We start from the raw sequence: 16,523 nt of genomic DNA, 5'->3' as shown, positions 1-16,523 counted from the left end.
TATCACTAACACCTCAACTATCAGAATATAGCTCTAATCTTAGACCTGAATAGTTGATCAACCAGGGTCTCTAGTAACCCTCTCTACAAATCCAACTGCAAAATCCCTGTGAGGAAACACTATTGGCGAAAATTCTACTATTTCTACCACTAAATGCCAAATGCCACAAGAATCTCCAATGACAATAGCCTTGGTGACTTTAAAAGGTCCCTCCTAAAAATCTGGGCTCTCGAGCAAGTACTTAATAAATGTATTTGTGCAATAGGAATTATATGTGGTACAATCAAATTGTTCCCCTGCAATCTACAGTTGATCCCTTCGAATCTACGACACAACCAACTATGTAATGCCATTAACTGCATGAGATGAAGTAGCTGATTTTTTTCCAGGAGAGGGAAACAAATCAACACAAGAGTCGACCTCCAAACTAGATGATACTCGACATTTGTCTAGTGAAGAAGAGGGAGTGTTGTCGTCAAATGTCACACAACTCACAGCCAAATCCACCTCTGCATCATAGTGGCTCTCAAAAATTTTCCCTACATTATATTTCAATGGACAAACCTCAGGAGAATGTAGTGCAACAAGTGGCTCTCCAATGCACTCAACCACTGCACTAATCCCAACCACCTCTACTAGATAGGTATCTGAGATGGATATAGCCACACCATCAACATACATGTCACCACAATCTGTTGATGTATGGTCATCACCGACTGCCACTATGGGAGTCTGTACTAAATTTGTAGTTGGTGAGCATTGTACTCAACTCTATGATAACCACATCCAACTAATAGTGTGACTTCTAAAGGTTCAACTAGGTACTCTCCAATATCTTTGAAGTTGCCTCAAGCATGTGAGTGAGCTCAACTACCTCCTCTTCTTTTCTAAACAAGGCATCATAATAAGTGCAACCCCAGTTGATAAGGTAGTCTCTATCAACTAATAGTTGTGTTTCATTACCTTGATGGCCTCTTGAAGGGAATGAAACTTTGCAAGGGAAAGAATGCTATCACAATGCTGATCTGTCTTAGTAGTACCCTATCCATAGGTAGATAATATTTGATGGGCAACGTCATAATGTTGTATAGCTGTAGCAATCTGACTATCACTCACCCTCAATCGTTTGGCCACAAGGTGTCTCTGAAGTCTCTTAACTCTCTTGTGAGCTCTTTGATCCATAAATTGCACTATAATAGGATGTTGTATCTGCATCACTCACCTCATGAGACATAACATCATGTGTGCTGTCATCCTCACACACGTAAACAACCGAGGTACCATTCTTGGCTACCTTGATGAATGATTCATTTGAATAAATAAAAGTTGTTGCTATACCAATCTTCTCACATGCTTCCACTCCACATGTAACTGCAAGCCTTGGTGAGTCACGATCTTGCAACCTATCATCGATCAATGGAATCTCTAAATTATTTACTAAAGTCTGATACGACAAATCAAGCTCACTGAAGCATTAGTCATCTTTAAAGATAACATCAGTATTACCCAAATCAGGAGTACCAACATCCTATACTTGTACACTCTCTAATATCTCATGTTGTAAATATGACTCATTGCTATCATAGAAATCAAAAGTGGAAGAACTCGCATTTTCCATGCAATCCTCATAGTGATATCCACAACATCCTCCATGCTTGCCTTGTCATCAATGCCCTCAATAGGCTCAAACATAGGACTTTGTCATAAAAATCAGACCCTATATCATTAATAACTTCATTGCTACCAATAGATGTGATGCTACAATCAATGGTGGCTATCATGTCATCAGCTCTCCCTAGATTAGGAGCTCCCATGTCATGCAAATGTTGGGACTCGATTGAGCTGTCCTTGAACAAATCGGTGATAACCTCATGCCTCTGGAAAAGACCTTCCCCATCCCGTGGCTAAAGCAAACTAGTGGCTGCCACACCAACCAAACACTCAACCCCCATAGCTACCCTCTCTTCTACTGATTATTTTTCATGATTGAAATTATTAGAGCCTCTTTTTCCTTTTTACATAAACGAGGGATCCAAAATCTCTTGCTGTTGTAGCAGCCCTGATATCTTTTTATTATAATTCTGACAAGAATCACTATAGGCCTATATAGCATGTTGAAGCTCGGGTATAAGACCCTGTATGGATTTCGTTGACCTATTCTTACCCATGCTTGTCTTGTGCATAATGTGTACGACACCTCTAATGCAAAGGCCTCCATTGCAGGATGGCAAGAAACCTCTATCTTGCTGCCTTTAATTTTGAGATTGTATTTGCTTGCTAAAAATGGTTTTACATTATGCTCAAATGCTTGCAAATTAACACTATATTGATTTAGTGAGAATCTAGGTGCAAATGCAACTTCTATTAGTCTTTTCAAATGCATATATAAGAATTTCTACTTGTAAGATGTGCACCTACAACCATCATTTCCACAAATGCTTTGCATGCAAGCTATATACTTATCATTTTTGAGCATTACAACAACATGAGGCATGAAACTTAGAAGTCCATTAAATGAATGCATTAATCACAATGCTAGTATTAAGATGTAACATATAGTTATTTTCACAAAAATGTGTGTGTGTGTGTGTGTGTGTGTGTGTGTGTATCAAGGTTGCTTAGGGATGAGGGTAGTTGGGTACTTAGGGTACCAGTATTGGTACAAGTACGACTATTTTTCAAAATAGGGGATGGGGGTACTTGGGTAACGTTTTTTTAATTATAATTTATATTTTATAGAAAATCTCAAATAATGAGTCATGGCAATGGTTTTTCAAAACAAGAATAGTGATAAAGTTGGCAAATGTAATGTATTGTTTTCAGTTTCAGATTTTCTATATGTTTATAATAATATTATATGATAAATGTTTAGATTCATAACAGAAAAATCATACTTTCAACATGAACAAACGGATCATAAATCATATAACAATGACATTTTGCAAATGATAAACTTCTGACATGAACTGTGATAAAGCTTACTGTAAACTGATTACGTATTGAACTAAGCTTGATAAACAAGAGACTGATACACAATAAAAAATCTGAAAAAGAAAATCAGAAATCTTAATCAAGGTCCTTAGCTATGATGCTCTCCACTAAGTACCCAGTACTTGAGTACATGGGTAAGTGTACCAGGGGTGTGGGTATGTGCACCCATGCATCTTAGATACACACACACACACACACACACACAGATAAAAGACCTGGATAATGCAAGCGGTGTTGAAGTATCAGCTTATCTGCAGAAACCCCATATGCAAACCAATGCATGTCATGATTGCTGGTATGAAGCATGGGCCAAATAGAATCAGATTTGAGCCTCTAAATGTGATGCAGCCTTTCTGAATGAGTTGTATCCCTGCTAGAAATTCCCACACCGCCTATGCGAGACAATTATAACCCCATGTGGCTGCCATTATCTCAGTCCAATTAGCTTGCTTTATAACAATTAAGTTCAGGATTTTCTTCAACACACCAATGGCTAGTAGCTTATTCCATACACTTTTCACTTATAGCTATTTGTTTGTATATTTGAATTTGAAGTATAATTACTCCATGTACATTTTAATTAATACTTTGGCATAGGCTTCCATAAATTATTTAAATAAATAGCCCCTTCCAATGATAACTCAACCCTTAACTGAAATTATAAACTTAAATTATAACTTTTTAATAAGCCATTTCATGATTTAATATTAATTTAGCCACTAAAATAATAATAATTCCCAAAATACTTGGCCTTTAAACATATTGCCTGAAATAGGAGGAGCACCTACTAGTTCCCCTCTTGACCAAATGCACTTTCCAAAAATAGAAAGGGTCCCTCTCAATCATCACCAAACTTGCCATAAATAGTAAGTACATGATACTAAGCCCAAATGGTGATCAATTTGAGCCAAACAAAGACCAAAATGGAACATTCTGAATTATGAAGAAGATAATCCCCTCCCATAACCAACCTTGTACCTCATAGGATCCTCTATCCACAATAATTAGCCTACGAGGATGACAATAATAGGCTAATCTCTCAAACTCTGATGCTAGCAATAATGGGGACATTGGATTTACTTTCTTAGTTTTTGCATGCAAGGTGAAATACATGTTGGAGCCTTTGAGTTGGACATGTGTTTTATTCTTGTTCTCAAAATCTTAAGAGCCATGGAAAGACTTTATGATTGGAAAGACTTTACGATTTCATGAGTTTCTTGGTTACATGAATTGTTGGTAAGCTAAAAGTATTTCTTACATCTAATATTTTGTTTATCAAAATTATTGCTCCTAGAGATGCTTTGCATAAATTATATATGGTAGTTAAGTGTTTTGTTAACTACAACAACAATAAGATTGGGGAGCCTTTCCTTTTGAGAAGTAGGAGTGACTGTGACTATTGCTTGCACAACATCATTAGTTTTGTGAGTTTTGGTTGTAGTAACTTTGAAAATTTCACTCAACAGTTTTTGTTGGCTCTCTTGGGGAACAATATACATTTGAAAGCCTCACTCTTTTGCTTGAAGTATACATGTGTCCTATTCATTGTAGTTTTATTTCTTGAAGTTTTTGATGCTTTCACCATAGACATGTAAATGGTTTTCGAAGGTCCTTAGGGAAGTTCTTTTGGTCTATTGAATCTAGCTCTACCTATAAATGCTCTTCCTCACATCTTACAAACGAATATTCTTAAGTTCTTCGGCAATAGACAACATCTTGATGATCATATTGTCATTTTTTACATTGCATGTGGTGTTTATGTTGTTGAACATGAGGATGTAACTATGAGGTTGTTTGTGGAAACTTTCCATGGTGTGGTTGTTGACTAGTTGTACCACCTTGGACCACAAACTATTACAAACTAGACTACTCTCATAGCCAAGTTTGAAGAAAGGTTCTAGCCTCTTGAAGATGCTTATACTTTGTGGGCCCAACTCACCCAAGTGAAGAAAGAATCTCATGCCTATGTGTGAATTTATTGCTCATTTTGATAGGTTAACATGAAGAATTCAAATTTTTCCTTAGCCTACAACTACAAATTGAAGTGGTTCTTTGAAATGCTCAAATTCCCAAAGTCAGTTTTCTATTAAGAAGAGCAACCTCGTTTACTTGTACTGCATAGAATTTAGCAATTGAAATTAAGAATCATCACATCCTTGTCGGGAAAATAAGAATAGAACCAAGTGGGCTTGAAGAATGTTGTTCCTTTCCTTCAGATCCCTTTCATCACAAGGATGGATTTACAGTACAAAGGTTAGCAAACGAGTTGCTTGACCTCAAAATGAAAAGAGCTCAAAGTTTGTTCTTCCTTCCTCATGAGGATGTATAAAGTAGGCATCTCCCAAATGTTGGTCATGGTTTTATTGGTGGGAATCAACAAAAGTTAGTTTCATCATTAAAGAAGCATGTTATTGAAGCACTGTCAATAAACATAGTAACAAAGCATCCTAAATCTGAAACTAGTGATCTTATGATTCTCTTCTAGGAAAAGGAAGCACCTTTAGTTGGTGACTCCCATATCTTGTTCACACAATCTGTGAAAGCCAATGATAAAAAGTTGAAGAAGGAAAATATGTCTTTCAGTGTTCAAGATAATCATGTCATTAGAATGAACATGCAGACAAGTCCTAATGAAGTTGAAAATCATGCATTTGTATCTTGAGGTCATGTACGTGTTATCTCCCAAATCTGCACCCTGAAAAATTGCCTTAAGTCCTAAAACTTGCAGCGATTTTGAAGAAACATGGGATCAGCCAAAAGTTGTGGGTAACTTGTAACTTGACTGAACCTCCGGATTCTAGGCCGGTTCCTATATGATGTATCTGATACCTTACTTGCTTTAATGGAAAAAATAAACTTTCAGAGGAAAAGGGGAGAAAAATAGCCTAAACATGGAAAACTTAAAGAACTAAGGTGATACACCAAGAGGATGACACAAATCACTGCTATACCTGAGACACAATGAAAGCTTTGATAAGACAATCACAAGAAACCCTTTTTTGAAGATCTGCTGATTCATATCAATAATTTAAGAGAAGGTTTATAACTTGAAAATATATGAAAGGAAAATTGATTCACAATCGAATATATCAATAACGAAAACACAACTCAAAACCTATGAACAGCTATTTCGAATAAAGAAGATACAAGATAAGACATCATTCAGACAGGTCTATTATGAAAACACAATTTGAATAATATCAATCACCTCCACGCATACAACTTAATCTGTTAACTCCAAATTTGGTCCCAAGGAAAACTTTTATTTCAATCAAAGGCCTCAAAAACAGTACATCTGCATATGGATCAGAAAAACCCAGACAAAAAATGCTAAGGATGGGAATCACATAAGCACTTCTTCTCCCAATCTGAACCCCCCCCTCCAAAATAAGAGGAGTATAAATCATGAATACACTGTCTCCAAACAAGAAAAGCTGGGTCGAAATAATGAGTTAACTCATTATTAAAAACCACTAAAACTCCAAAAAAAAATGCTCAAAATACCCCAAACTGAGGTTCTACCATACATGCATGAGAAAAACTAGAAAAGCTCCCCAAACTGCCAAAAATCACTCCATAATGCACTCTGAAGTCTTCAGTCTGAACTGGGCGTCTAAAAATATCAACTGCAGCTACCCCCTTTTAGCTTGCCTTGACTCTAGACTTTATTATTTTTAATTGCATGAATGTTTATTATTTTTAATAATTGATTTATAAGACTATCAATTATAAAAATAATAATTACAATCCCTTTTGTATGTTTATGCAATTAAAAATAATAATATAAGTCAAGAATAAATCTAAAATATCACAATACAAAGTGCCTTTCCTTATACACTTTTAATTCATCATTTATTATTTTAATCACATGAGTTTTATTATTAAATAATTGAATTGCATAAAATCAATTATAAAATAATAATTTCATTTGAAGCATGCGCAATTAAAATAATAAACTAAGAATTACAAAGGTTGAGTAAGATAAATAAAACAATGTTTTAAACAAAACATCTTCACCGCTTAACCTTCGGACCCGAAATGCTTATCAAATACGATTATGGATTTGATAAAAAGGAACAAGGTCTTCATTTTTGTTATTTTGAATGCAAGAGCTTGTGATAGGAAGCAAAACCCGTGGCTGGGTTAAAAATGAAACCCTAGCCGCCATGGAGTTCATTTCCTGTGCTTTTCTCTGTTGCTCAGATGCCATTTTGGTGCATTACGTTGCTGTATTCGGCCTTTACTGGTGAATGTGCTTCTTTGGCTTCTATTCTGGCATATCTGTGACTTTCCAGCATGAAAGTGTATGGTTTTAAAGAAAGCCGACTGGTATTTTGAGCATGTTTTTTTTTTTTTAGCTGAACCCGTATTTCTTCTTAATTTGTCTCTCCTTTAGCTGAGTCTTTAAAGTTCCTTTACTTCCTTTGCTGTCAGCATGGCTGAAGATACACATTTGGTATGAAAAATAAAGGGGCTTTGCTGTAGCCATGGTTTTATTTGGCACTTAAAAGCTGAAAGTAAGTTTCTCTTCTCTTTTTGTTCTTAGCTCGTTTCATGGATAAGCATAAATATAAAAATGAACTACAGCTGTCTTAAAATCCTTCTTGTTGCTGTATATAAAAATATTTGCAAAACCTGTAGTTGGGTTTTATCCTTTTCCTCCTCATCTCCTTGTGGAAATTTCCTTGCTTCATGGGTATCTAAGAAAAATGATTCCAGCTGTTCATCTTTTCTTTCTTTTGCTGTATCTGGGCACCATTTACTAAGTTTTGAAAAGGATTTATCAAGCTAAAAGATACAATACCTATACATCATTTTACCAAGTCGGGCTGTAGCTATACCTTCTCCATCCGGTTTCTAAAACTTACAAAAATATTCAAACCTACCTCAGATTTATGGTTTATAATGAGTTTCCTGCTTGTTTTGTCCTTTTAAGCATTTTCCTACCTTCTGTTTTTGATGTAGGCTATCAAGTATATAGATGCTATACCTCTCTCAGACCTGTGTTATATTTTGAAAAGATTTTCTACTGTGATTGAAATATCCATGAATTCCCCCTTTGTTTTCCTCAGCTTCATATGACATTTCATTAAGCCATTTGCAAGAAACCTGTATGTGACTGTGATACTCCATTTGCTTTAACTCTGTATTGGTGCTTGAACAAAATTAATGAGAGTTTTCTTTCAGCTCTCACACCAGATTTTCTCTATCAGTCCCTACTTTCATTGCTGAAAGTTGCCTGCTGTGCATGAAAAATAGACACCGTATCTTCTTGCCAAAAAATATATTGTGGTACTGCATTGATTATATTGATTATATTGCTTAACCTGTTTTCGCTTTACTGAAAGGAAAGATTCATACTAGAGTTGATGTTTTGCCTCTTTGCTGTGTATGAAATCCTACGTCACAAAAGATTTTAGTAAAATCTTTGAACATTGCTTGCATCAATAGCACGTTTCTGTAACATCCGTTCCTTCTCCTTTTTACACCACATATCATACTTCTTAAAATTCAGACCTCTACTAGCTACCTGCTCTGATCCTTATCTGATAATGATATTTGATTTGCTCACTCTGCTCTCTTTTAGTTGTTTATGCATTTCTTGATATGCTTTTATTGCTTTTACACTTGCTTTAAGTAAAAGGTTTCAGACTAAGGCTAGTTTGTCCCTTTGATACTTATATTTTTCTGCTATTAATTTGCATATCAATCTCTATCTGCTACACCTGTCTTCTTTTCACCAGCTCTTAATAAGTAAAAGGTTTCAAAACAAAGATGAATTGTCCCTTTAATACTTTAATTTTTTCCGATTGATCTCTCTAATTGCTGATGTATGCCTGTATTTTACTGAGATGAATAGCATGTAGGATGATGAAAGTGAGATGAAGTGAGCTATCAGTATTGCTTAGATCTATTGGATCTAACCTATTCTCTTTTGTGGATGCAGGGATTGGAAGCACGGAAAGGGCGAAGTCCAGAACAACAAGAAGGTGGATGCGGATGGATGCCACTTCACCAGTCATTACAGGCAATGACTAGTGCCCATGACCTTTTTCTCCTCTTACTCTTCTTTCATGTTACTGATTTCAATAGAGTATAGGTGTATATCAGCACGTAGGGACTACTCTCACAGTCAAATGTGTGGGAGAAAATTACTTTCAGCATTTAAATTCTTTTCATGATTTGCTCTATTACGCAAATATTGAATTTTATTTCAGAATGAATATAATATCTTACTTTAATGCATACTTCTGAATTTTACTTTGAAAATAAGTAGCATGTGTCTTCCTTCATTTGAGCACGTGTAAAAAATGAATAACAGTACGTGAATATACTTTACATGGATGTCCTACCCTAGAGCTTGAAAAACAACTTCTCATAAACAATAAAGACTTCCAAGTTTGGAGTTTGTGAGCAATGTACTAAGTTATACAATCGAGTCGTATCTTCATCTTAATCATGAGAAAAAAATTCACAATCAGCTTGAGGTTAACATGTTTGATGAACCAATTGTTTAAGTTGTAGCAATTAGCAAGAATCTAGTCTTCAGTCAACCAAGGTGATGTACCATAAGACATCTTGCTTGGTTAGCGGCCAACAAAAGGTTAACAGTTTCAATTATACCTAAGCATCCAGATACTTTTGAAGAAAAAATGAAAGAAGCATGTTCAGTTGAGGATTAGTAGATTGGATCCATAGACTCATCTTGTGGCAATAGTACATTTGTGTCATTTGAAGAGGAAGACGAATTTGTTCATCTTTTCAAAAGAGTGCTACATCATAATTTGGTACCATTGTTCATACTCCATCACACAGTTGTCTATGAATATTCAAGGTACTATAAGTTGTTGAATTAAGGCAACTTTTTGCTAAGGCCATCAATGGCTTCATTTGAAGGGTTTCAAAGTTTTGCTAGTTTTTGTTTAGGTTTGGTTTCTGTGTTCAGTAATTGCACTTGTATAATTTGGGATTTGTTTTGACTAGGTTTGTTTAGCATCAGTCGCAACATCCTTTTTGTTGTTAAGTGTCTTTAATGCTTGACTTGGTAGCCCATTGGATGATATTAAAGCACTTGGAGATTTTAGATTCTACTACCTTCTTGTTCCAATGAGTGAAGTTAGTTCCCTAGTCATAGCTAGTTATTGACCTTATTTTGTATTTATAAAATATAGGAAATACTAAAACAAAAAATCATACAGTTGTAGCTTAATCTTCTCTATGCTAGCCATTCTAAAGGTGTTTTTCAATGGCAGTTGGCTATACGTTGGATTCGCCTAAGTTTCTCATCCTACTAGTGTCATTTTTGGATATTTTCATTGAGTTTTTCTTTGTTTTACTTGCAAAATCAGTTTTTCTTTCTTGATTGCAAGTGCTTGATTTTTGGAATGTCTAGTCTTTGTTTGATTTTTCTTGGTTGGATTGTTTGTTTATGGTTTTATTTTTGTCCTATGTTTCTTGATATTTGAATCCCAATTATATTGAGTTGTTATAGGCTTAATTTTGAGCTATATTCTAAGAGATAATGAAGAATTAAGCTACCAACAAGTGGGGTTTGAAAGCCTGACTAAAAGTCATCGTTCTTTGTTTAAAAACCTACAATATGGAATCAAACATCCACCAAGGCCTCTTGTAAAAATCCTGACTTGGTTATAATTAAACCACATCAAATTTCTTCATTAATCAGAGATTTGGCATTTAACCAAACACTTGGCAAACATACTTATAGTTGTTGTCTGTGCATGAACAGTCTTTCAATATCCAAGAGGCAATCTTGAAGTGAATGTAGGGTTCTATAATGATTTGCAGATCTCAAGTAATGCCACAACTATCTCCCAAATTAGTTGCAACTCTAGCACATAAATACTATTGCACAATTTAGTAGCAGACCTGTGATAATGAAGTTCAGCCCCAATATACATATGCAGAGGACAATCAAAAAATTGCCCAGATTCACCTGTTTGAATTGTAACATAGCTTCCAGAATTTGATTATTACTTGTCCTTTGAATAGAAGGTAATGATTTTTAGCAACAACTCTCTAGACTTGAACATTGTTCTTCAATATGCATGTAAATTTCCTTAAACCAGTCAAAAAGCACAACCCTAATTTTCTCCTTAGTCAAGTAGAAAATAGTAGGAGAAATGGAAAAGTCACAGTCCAAGAAGCAATTACAATTTACTTTACTTCAGCAGCAAATTGCAAGACAAACTCAGAAGGAAACTCAATATCTCCCAACCACAGTATATACAACAAGAGATATTAATAATACTTTCAAAACTTTAATCCGCAATAACTTTAGCTATGGATTAAAGGCACAACCCAGCTTCAAAACCTTTATACTTCAGCAAGGGTCACAGGATATCAAAACTCAAAAAAGCCACAAAGGCAACAAAAGCATATAAAATATTCAAGCATGCTTTTCTCAACATATGGGCTTGTATTTATAACCTCCAAAGTCCCTTTTGTTGCCAAAATGTAACTTCACTCTAGAAGCTTCACCACACAACATTAATTAGAAGTTTTCTTTAGATTCTGTCACTTGACTTGGCTTAACTAATTAATAAATGGCACTTTCCAATGATAACTCAACACTCAAGTGAAATTATAAAGTTAGATTATAACTTTATATTAAGCCATTTAATAATTAATAATAATTTGGCCACTAAAAATATAATAACTCCCAAAATACTCATCATTTAAATATGTCGTCTGAAATAAGAGTCATACCTATTATTTCTCCATGTAACCAAATGCACTTTCCAAAAATTAGAAAGGGTCAATCTCAATCAACACCCAACTTACCACAAATAGTAAGTACACCAAAATTAAGCCCAAACGAAGTCCAATCTGAGCGAAACGAAGACCAACCTATAGCTTATTGAAATGAGGAGAAGACAAGACCCTCCAAGGCTTGGCCATTGCCTCAAAAGATCCTCTATCCACAATAATTAGCCTACAAGGATCACAATAATAGGCTAATCTTTGAAACTCCAATGCTGGCAAAAATGGGGACATTACATCTCTCAAGTCATGAAGTTGGGCATTTTGTGTCATTACAACTTTTATTTTAGAACTCACTTGTAATGGAGAGATGAAAGACTACCGTTGCATTTATAATGACATTTTCAAATGGAAATCAATTGTTTTAATGAAGGTGTTATACATGTATAATAAAAAATAAAGTTTGACATAACCAAGTACCCCCGTCCCCTATTTTGAAAAATACTCGTACCAGTGCCCCAAGCTCCCCCATCCCCTATTTTGAAAAATACTCATACTAGTGCCCCAAGTACCCCAAGCGCCCCCGTCCCCATGCAACCATGTCGATTACATGACTTCTTTGAACATTAAAATGCTTGTGAAAGACAACATAAACCATGTCTTAGACCTCAATATCACTGTATTTGCAAAGTGACATGAGTATTTAATAAAGTTTCTAATATGAGGTATGGCATTTAAAGCTCGGTCATAATGATTTATTATAATTATGAATCATATTATGCTTACAAAGACAATAGAAAAAACCAACACTGCTTCAAACACATGGAATATCTTTAAAGAAAGTATATTTATATATGTTATCAGGATTTTAAACCCCAACTTCAGATTTTTTTTTTTTTTTTAAAAACCTCTAAACATACCTATGAACCATGTCCAAAAGCCCCTCTCACTGCAAGTTGACATTTTGTTTTGGAATGAAGTTTCTAATATATACGAGTCACACTTCTAAATCACGATCTCAACATTCCAATGCCAAACTTTACTTGTAATGTTGCCTACAAAACACGACTTTCTTTTTGTATGAGTTTTAACTTCCAAGCACTTGAAATATGTCTATGAAAGTGTGATCTCTGGTAGAAGCAAAGCCTTTTTGAAAGGAAAGTATCATTATAAGATGCAACATTGTTCTTAAGGCCATTTCTAGGAAAAACTGTATCATTCTTTGAAGCTTTCTTACAAACCGTAGCTTGTATTGACCAATACAAACCCATCTTTCCATTTAAACATCATTTTTTATCATCATTGCAACTCAAACCGCAAATGTAGGCTTGAACCCCAATTTTTATGTCGAATCAGTCTTAGAGATCGCTATTCTCATGCATTTCACTTTGAATACGTGGCCACTTGTAAAGGGATTATTAAAGACCAGAATATATTGATTGTTGAGGAGATTTAATCAAGTTTGGTTGTGTATATAGCCTAGATTTGGAAATCTTTCCCTAGATTTGAATTAGTAAGTATTTAGCGATTTTCTTCAAAATTAAAGTCTTGTTTCTCCACATTATTGGTGATTCAAAAGGGAGGGATTTTGAGTTAAAAAGTTTGAGAGTATTGTCTTCAAAACATTATATGTTCTTCCCCAAAATGATGCAAGTTGAAATAGAAGATTTTTCCCCAAAGAGAACATTAAAATGCATATTTTCCCCACTTGGAAATGGAATTAAAAACTTCATTTCTAAGTTTATTTTGCCAACAGGACTAGGTTCTCCCCTTACTTGCAAGTTGCCTTTAAAAACCCGATTGCAAGTGAATTCCAAATATAAATGAAGGGTCTTTCGGATTTTCTACTCATAGTTTGTTAGTGATTGTTGTTTACCGCATGGGATAAATAGATTAATGCATACAAAAAATAAATAGAAACATGTAACAACAGTACTCCTATTATTCACAAATATGCCAAAGAGATTACATAATACTTATGATGATGATTACAATGATCCCGGAGGGTGTATATATACTTTCCTAATAACCTTCCCTAACAAGAACCTTCCCAAAGGGGCTGTCGGCTACATAGTATTTACCGACGACATACATCTCATCGGCTACATAACAATTATCGACGACATCAACTTGTTGGCTACAAAGAGATTTTTTTTTTTTTGCTTCTTTTCTCTCTTTTAAAAATAAAAAAAAAATCTCTTTCTTCAATTGTTTGTTGATGGGCAACTATTGCCTTCATGATAGATTTTTAACTTTGACCCATTCACCATGTCTGGTACTTCCTTCCGGTCGAGCATCATAACTTGATTGCCCTATTATCACCAACTTCACGTATCTTGTATGGTCCCTACCCATTTGACTTTAAACTTCCCCAGTTTGATTTCGTTCTGTCAGCCATACTTCAACACCAGTTGTCTTGGTTGGAACTTGTTCAATTTCAGGTGTTTATCATGCCATGCTTTGCGCCTATTTTGCATAAACTTCGATCTCTCCCTCAGGTTTTCCATATCACCCAGTTTGTTCTCGACACTTGGTACCATGAATTCTGTCAGCTTCCATTCCTTGCCATCAATAATTGTATTCTTGATTTTAGAACCTTCACTCCGTATTGCTAAAGCTTTTATTAATCCCTTCCTCTTTGTTTCTCGTGCAGACCGTATGATGTGTTTTCCTTGCTACCAGCACCTTTCTACTATATCCATGGTTCGACATAACATTTTCTTTCTGTGCGGTCGTGCGATGGAATCTTTTTTTTTTTTTGGGTTTGTACTATATGTTCTTCCCTTTAGCTTTAGTCGTAACCGCTTTTCTTTCTTCCGCTTCTCTGTGTTCATTCGGACATTCATTTCCTTCTTCTTTCTTACCTTCGTCAACCCTTAACATATTACAGCTCAGAAAGAGCTCGTAATCCTCCATTTGCCAATGAAAAAGGCCATTCACCGAATCCAAATCATCGTCCATCAATCCACCTTCCAACCGTAGGACTCCCTCTTGATCTGGTTCCATTTACTACTTCCCTTCATCTTCGTCTAATGAGTCAAATGATAGAGCTTCTTCGCCCACCATTTGCGTGTGTAAATCAATGATGAATTTGCGTCCTTCACTTTCCAATGAGAGTGTATTCTTCTTCTAGTCGTGATTCACTTTTTCTTGTATGAGCCATCCTCGACCCAAAATGGCGTCATATCCTCTCCTTTTCAGCAGGATGATGACAAAGTCGAGCAGGAACAACTGTGTTCCGATAGTGACTGGTTGTGCCATTAGGACTCCCAACGGTTTGATCCTGTGCTAGTCTGTCGTGAGCAACTGGAAGGTTGGTGGCCACAACATAGGTTGTCCTAACTTTTCCCAAGTATCTCCTGGTAGGACGTTTACCCCGGAACCTCTGTGCACAATTGTGTATATCAGAACAGTTCCCAAAATTCCCATCTCGATGACTGTCGGATGCTGTCCAGATGAAAGGGCTAGCAGCATTGGATCCTCTGCACTTGCACCACTTTCCTTCTCCCTTGTTCTGCTAGCAATTTAGCAGTTGGAGCGATGTTTGTGAGTGTCAATCGGAGTTGAGGCATTGTGAGCAGCAAATCGTTTATTTTGATTGGTACTTCGGTTTGTAATATCTATCATACGATGTTCTATTCCACGCAATTTCTTGCTGAGGTTCCAGTAGTGTCCTTAAAGTGTGCTTTCTCCGCGTGCGTCACCTTCTCAATTTCCGCCTGTGCTTCCTCTAATCTCTTCTTTTCCTCTGTCGGGTCGGGATACAGTTCTACTTGCTTTTGTGTGATTGCCAAAATCTCCTCTTCGTCCATCCTGATGGTGATCAAATTCACTCCTGATTTCAGGCACTTGGCATCTTCATGATCTCCAGGACCACACCATCGGCATAATAGATACAAATGAATGGGTCCGACAATTTTCGGCAACCCTAAGGGGGGTAGCAATCGATTGGTTTGCCGATACAGATTCCCAAAAAATAACCAATTGGGATGACGTTAAAAAGGAGTTTATCACCGAATTTCAACTGCTACATGACAACAATGAGATCGTAGCAGAGATATACAACACAAAGCAGGGGAAAAATGAAACAGTTCGAGTATATGCCAAGAATTTAAAAGACTTAATAAATAAAATGGAAAGTAAGCCGATAGATGGGCTGCAAAAAAGATGGTTCATTGAAGGACTACGCTCAAAGTTATGGAAAAAAATGAAGATTGTGCTACCATCGTCATACACTGAAGCATACAATAGGGAAATGAACTTAGAAAGTGAACAGAAAACAAAAAAGAAGAGTAGCTCATCCGATTCAGATGAAGACGCGTCTTTGAAAGAAGAGAGAAGCGATGACGAAAAGGGCAGCAAGAAGGTCTGAGCCCTCCAAAAGGATGTGATCAGAATGATGAAAGAATTTAAGAACATGCAAAAAGAGATGAAAGGAAATGAGCTATGGTGCACAGACTGCAAGATAGAAGGCTGTACCAAGCGATCCTATCCGAAGAACCAATTCTGCGAGATCTGCCAGATCATGGGACATTCCACAAAAGAATGCCCCTTCAATATGAAAACAAGAGGACCTCAGCAAGTGCTCACCCAAGAGGCTTCTGCGTCAGGAGGGAGCAGAAACACAAGTATTGAGGGTGCCACATCAAGAGGATATAGAAATAATAGACGAGGGTAGAACAACAACAACAATGCCAACAATAATAATGGGAGCCACAGTCAAATTTAGTACGATGTGAACGGCTGCTCGATGGTTCAATGTCAAGCATTCAATTTGTGGGGCCACTTTGCCCAAGACTGTACAATGGAAA

The 16,523-nt window shown here is 36.1% G+C and overlaps 1 protein-coding gene across 16 annotated transcripts in view; it reads left to right on the top strand.

The window, feature by feature from the left end:
* The window catches only part of LOC149551145 (putative cytosolic oligopeptidase A), a 187,218-nt gene that overhangs the window by 139,827 nt on the left and 30,868 nt on the right, over window positions 1–16,523 (top strand). For 8 of the 16 annotated variants that reach the window (XR_016352683.1, XR_016352679.1, XR_016352685.1 and 5 more), the window contains one exon: window positions 8,939–9,019. The exons of 6 other annotated variants lie outside the window; for them this stretch is intronic. Coding sequence is in view for 3 of the 10 variants with exons in the window: in XM_089786720.1 (XP_089642846.1) it covers window positions 8,939–9,019 (81 nt within the window). In the remaining 7 variants the exon portion in view is untranslated. Of the gene's footprint in view, window positions 1–8,938; window positions 9,020–16,523 lie in introns of those variants that run through there. 2 more of the 16 variants (XR_016352684.1, XR_016352680.1) reach the window with 1 other exon arrangement.

Source organism: Cupressus sempervirens, chromosome 6 (assembly GCF_028749045.1).
Source record: "Cupressus sempervirens isolate cs-2001-9-10 chromosome 6, ASM2874904v1, whole genome shotgun sequence".
NCBI lineage: Eukaryota > Viridiplantae > Streptophyta > Pinopsida > Cupressales > Cupressaceae > Cupressus > Cupressus sempervirens.
The sequence above is the reverse complement of the archived record's forward strand: the minus strand, read 5'-3'. Positions and strand labels throughout refer to the sequence as shown.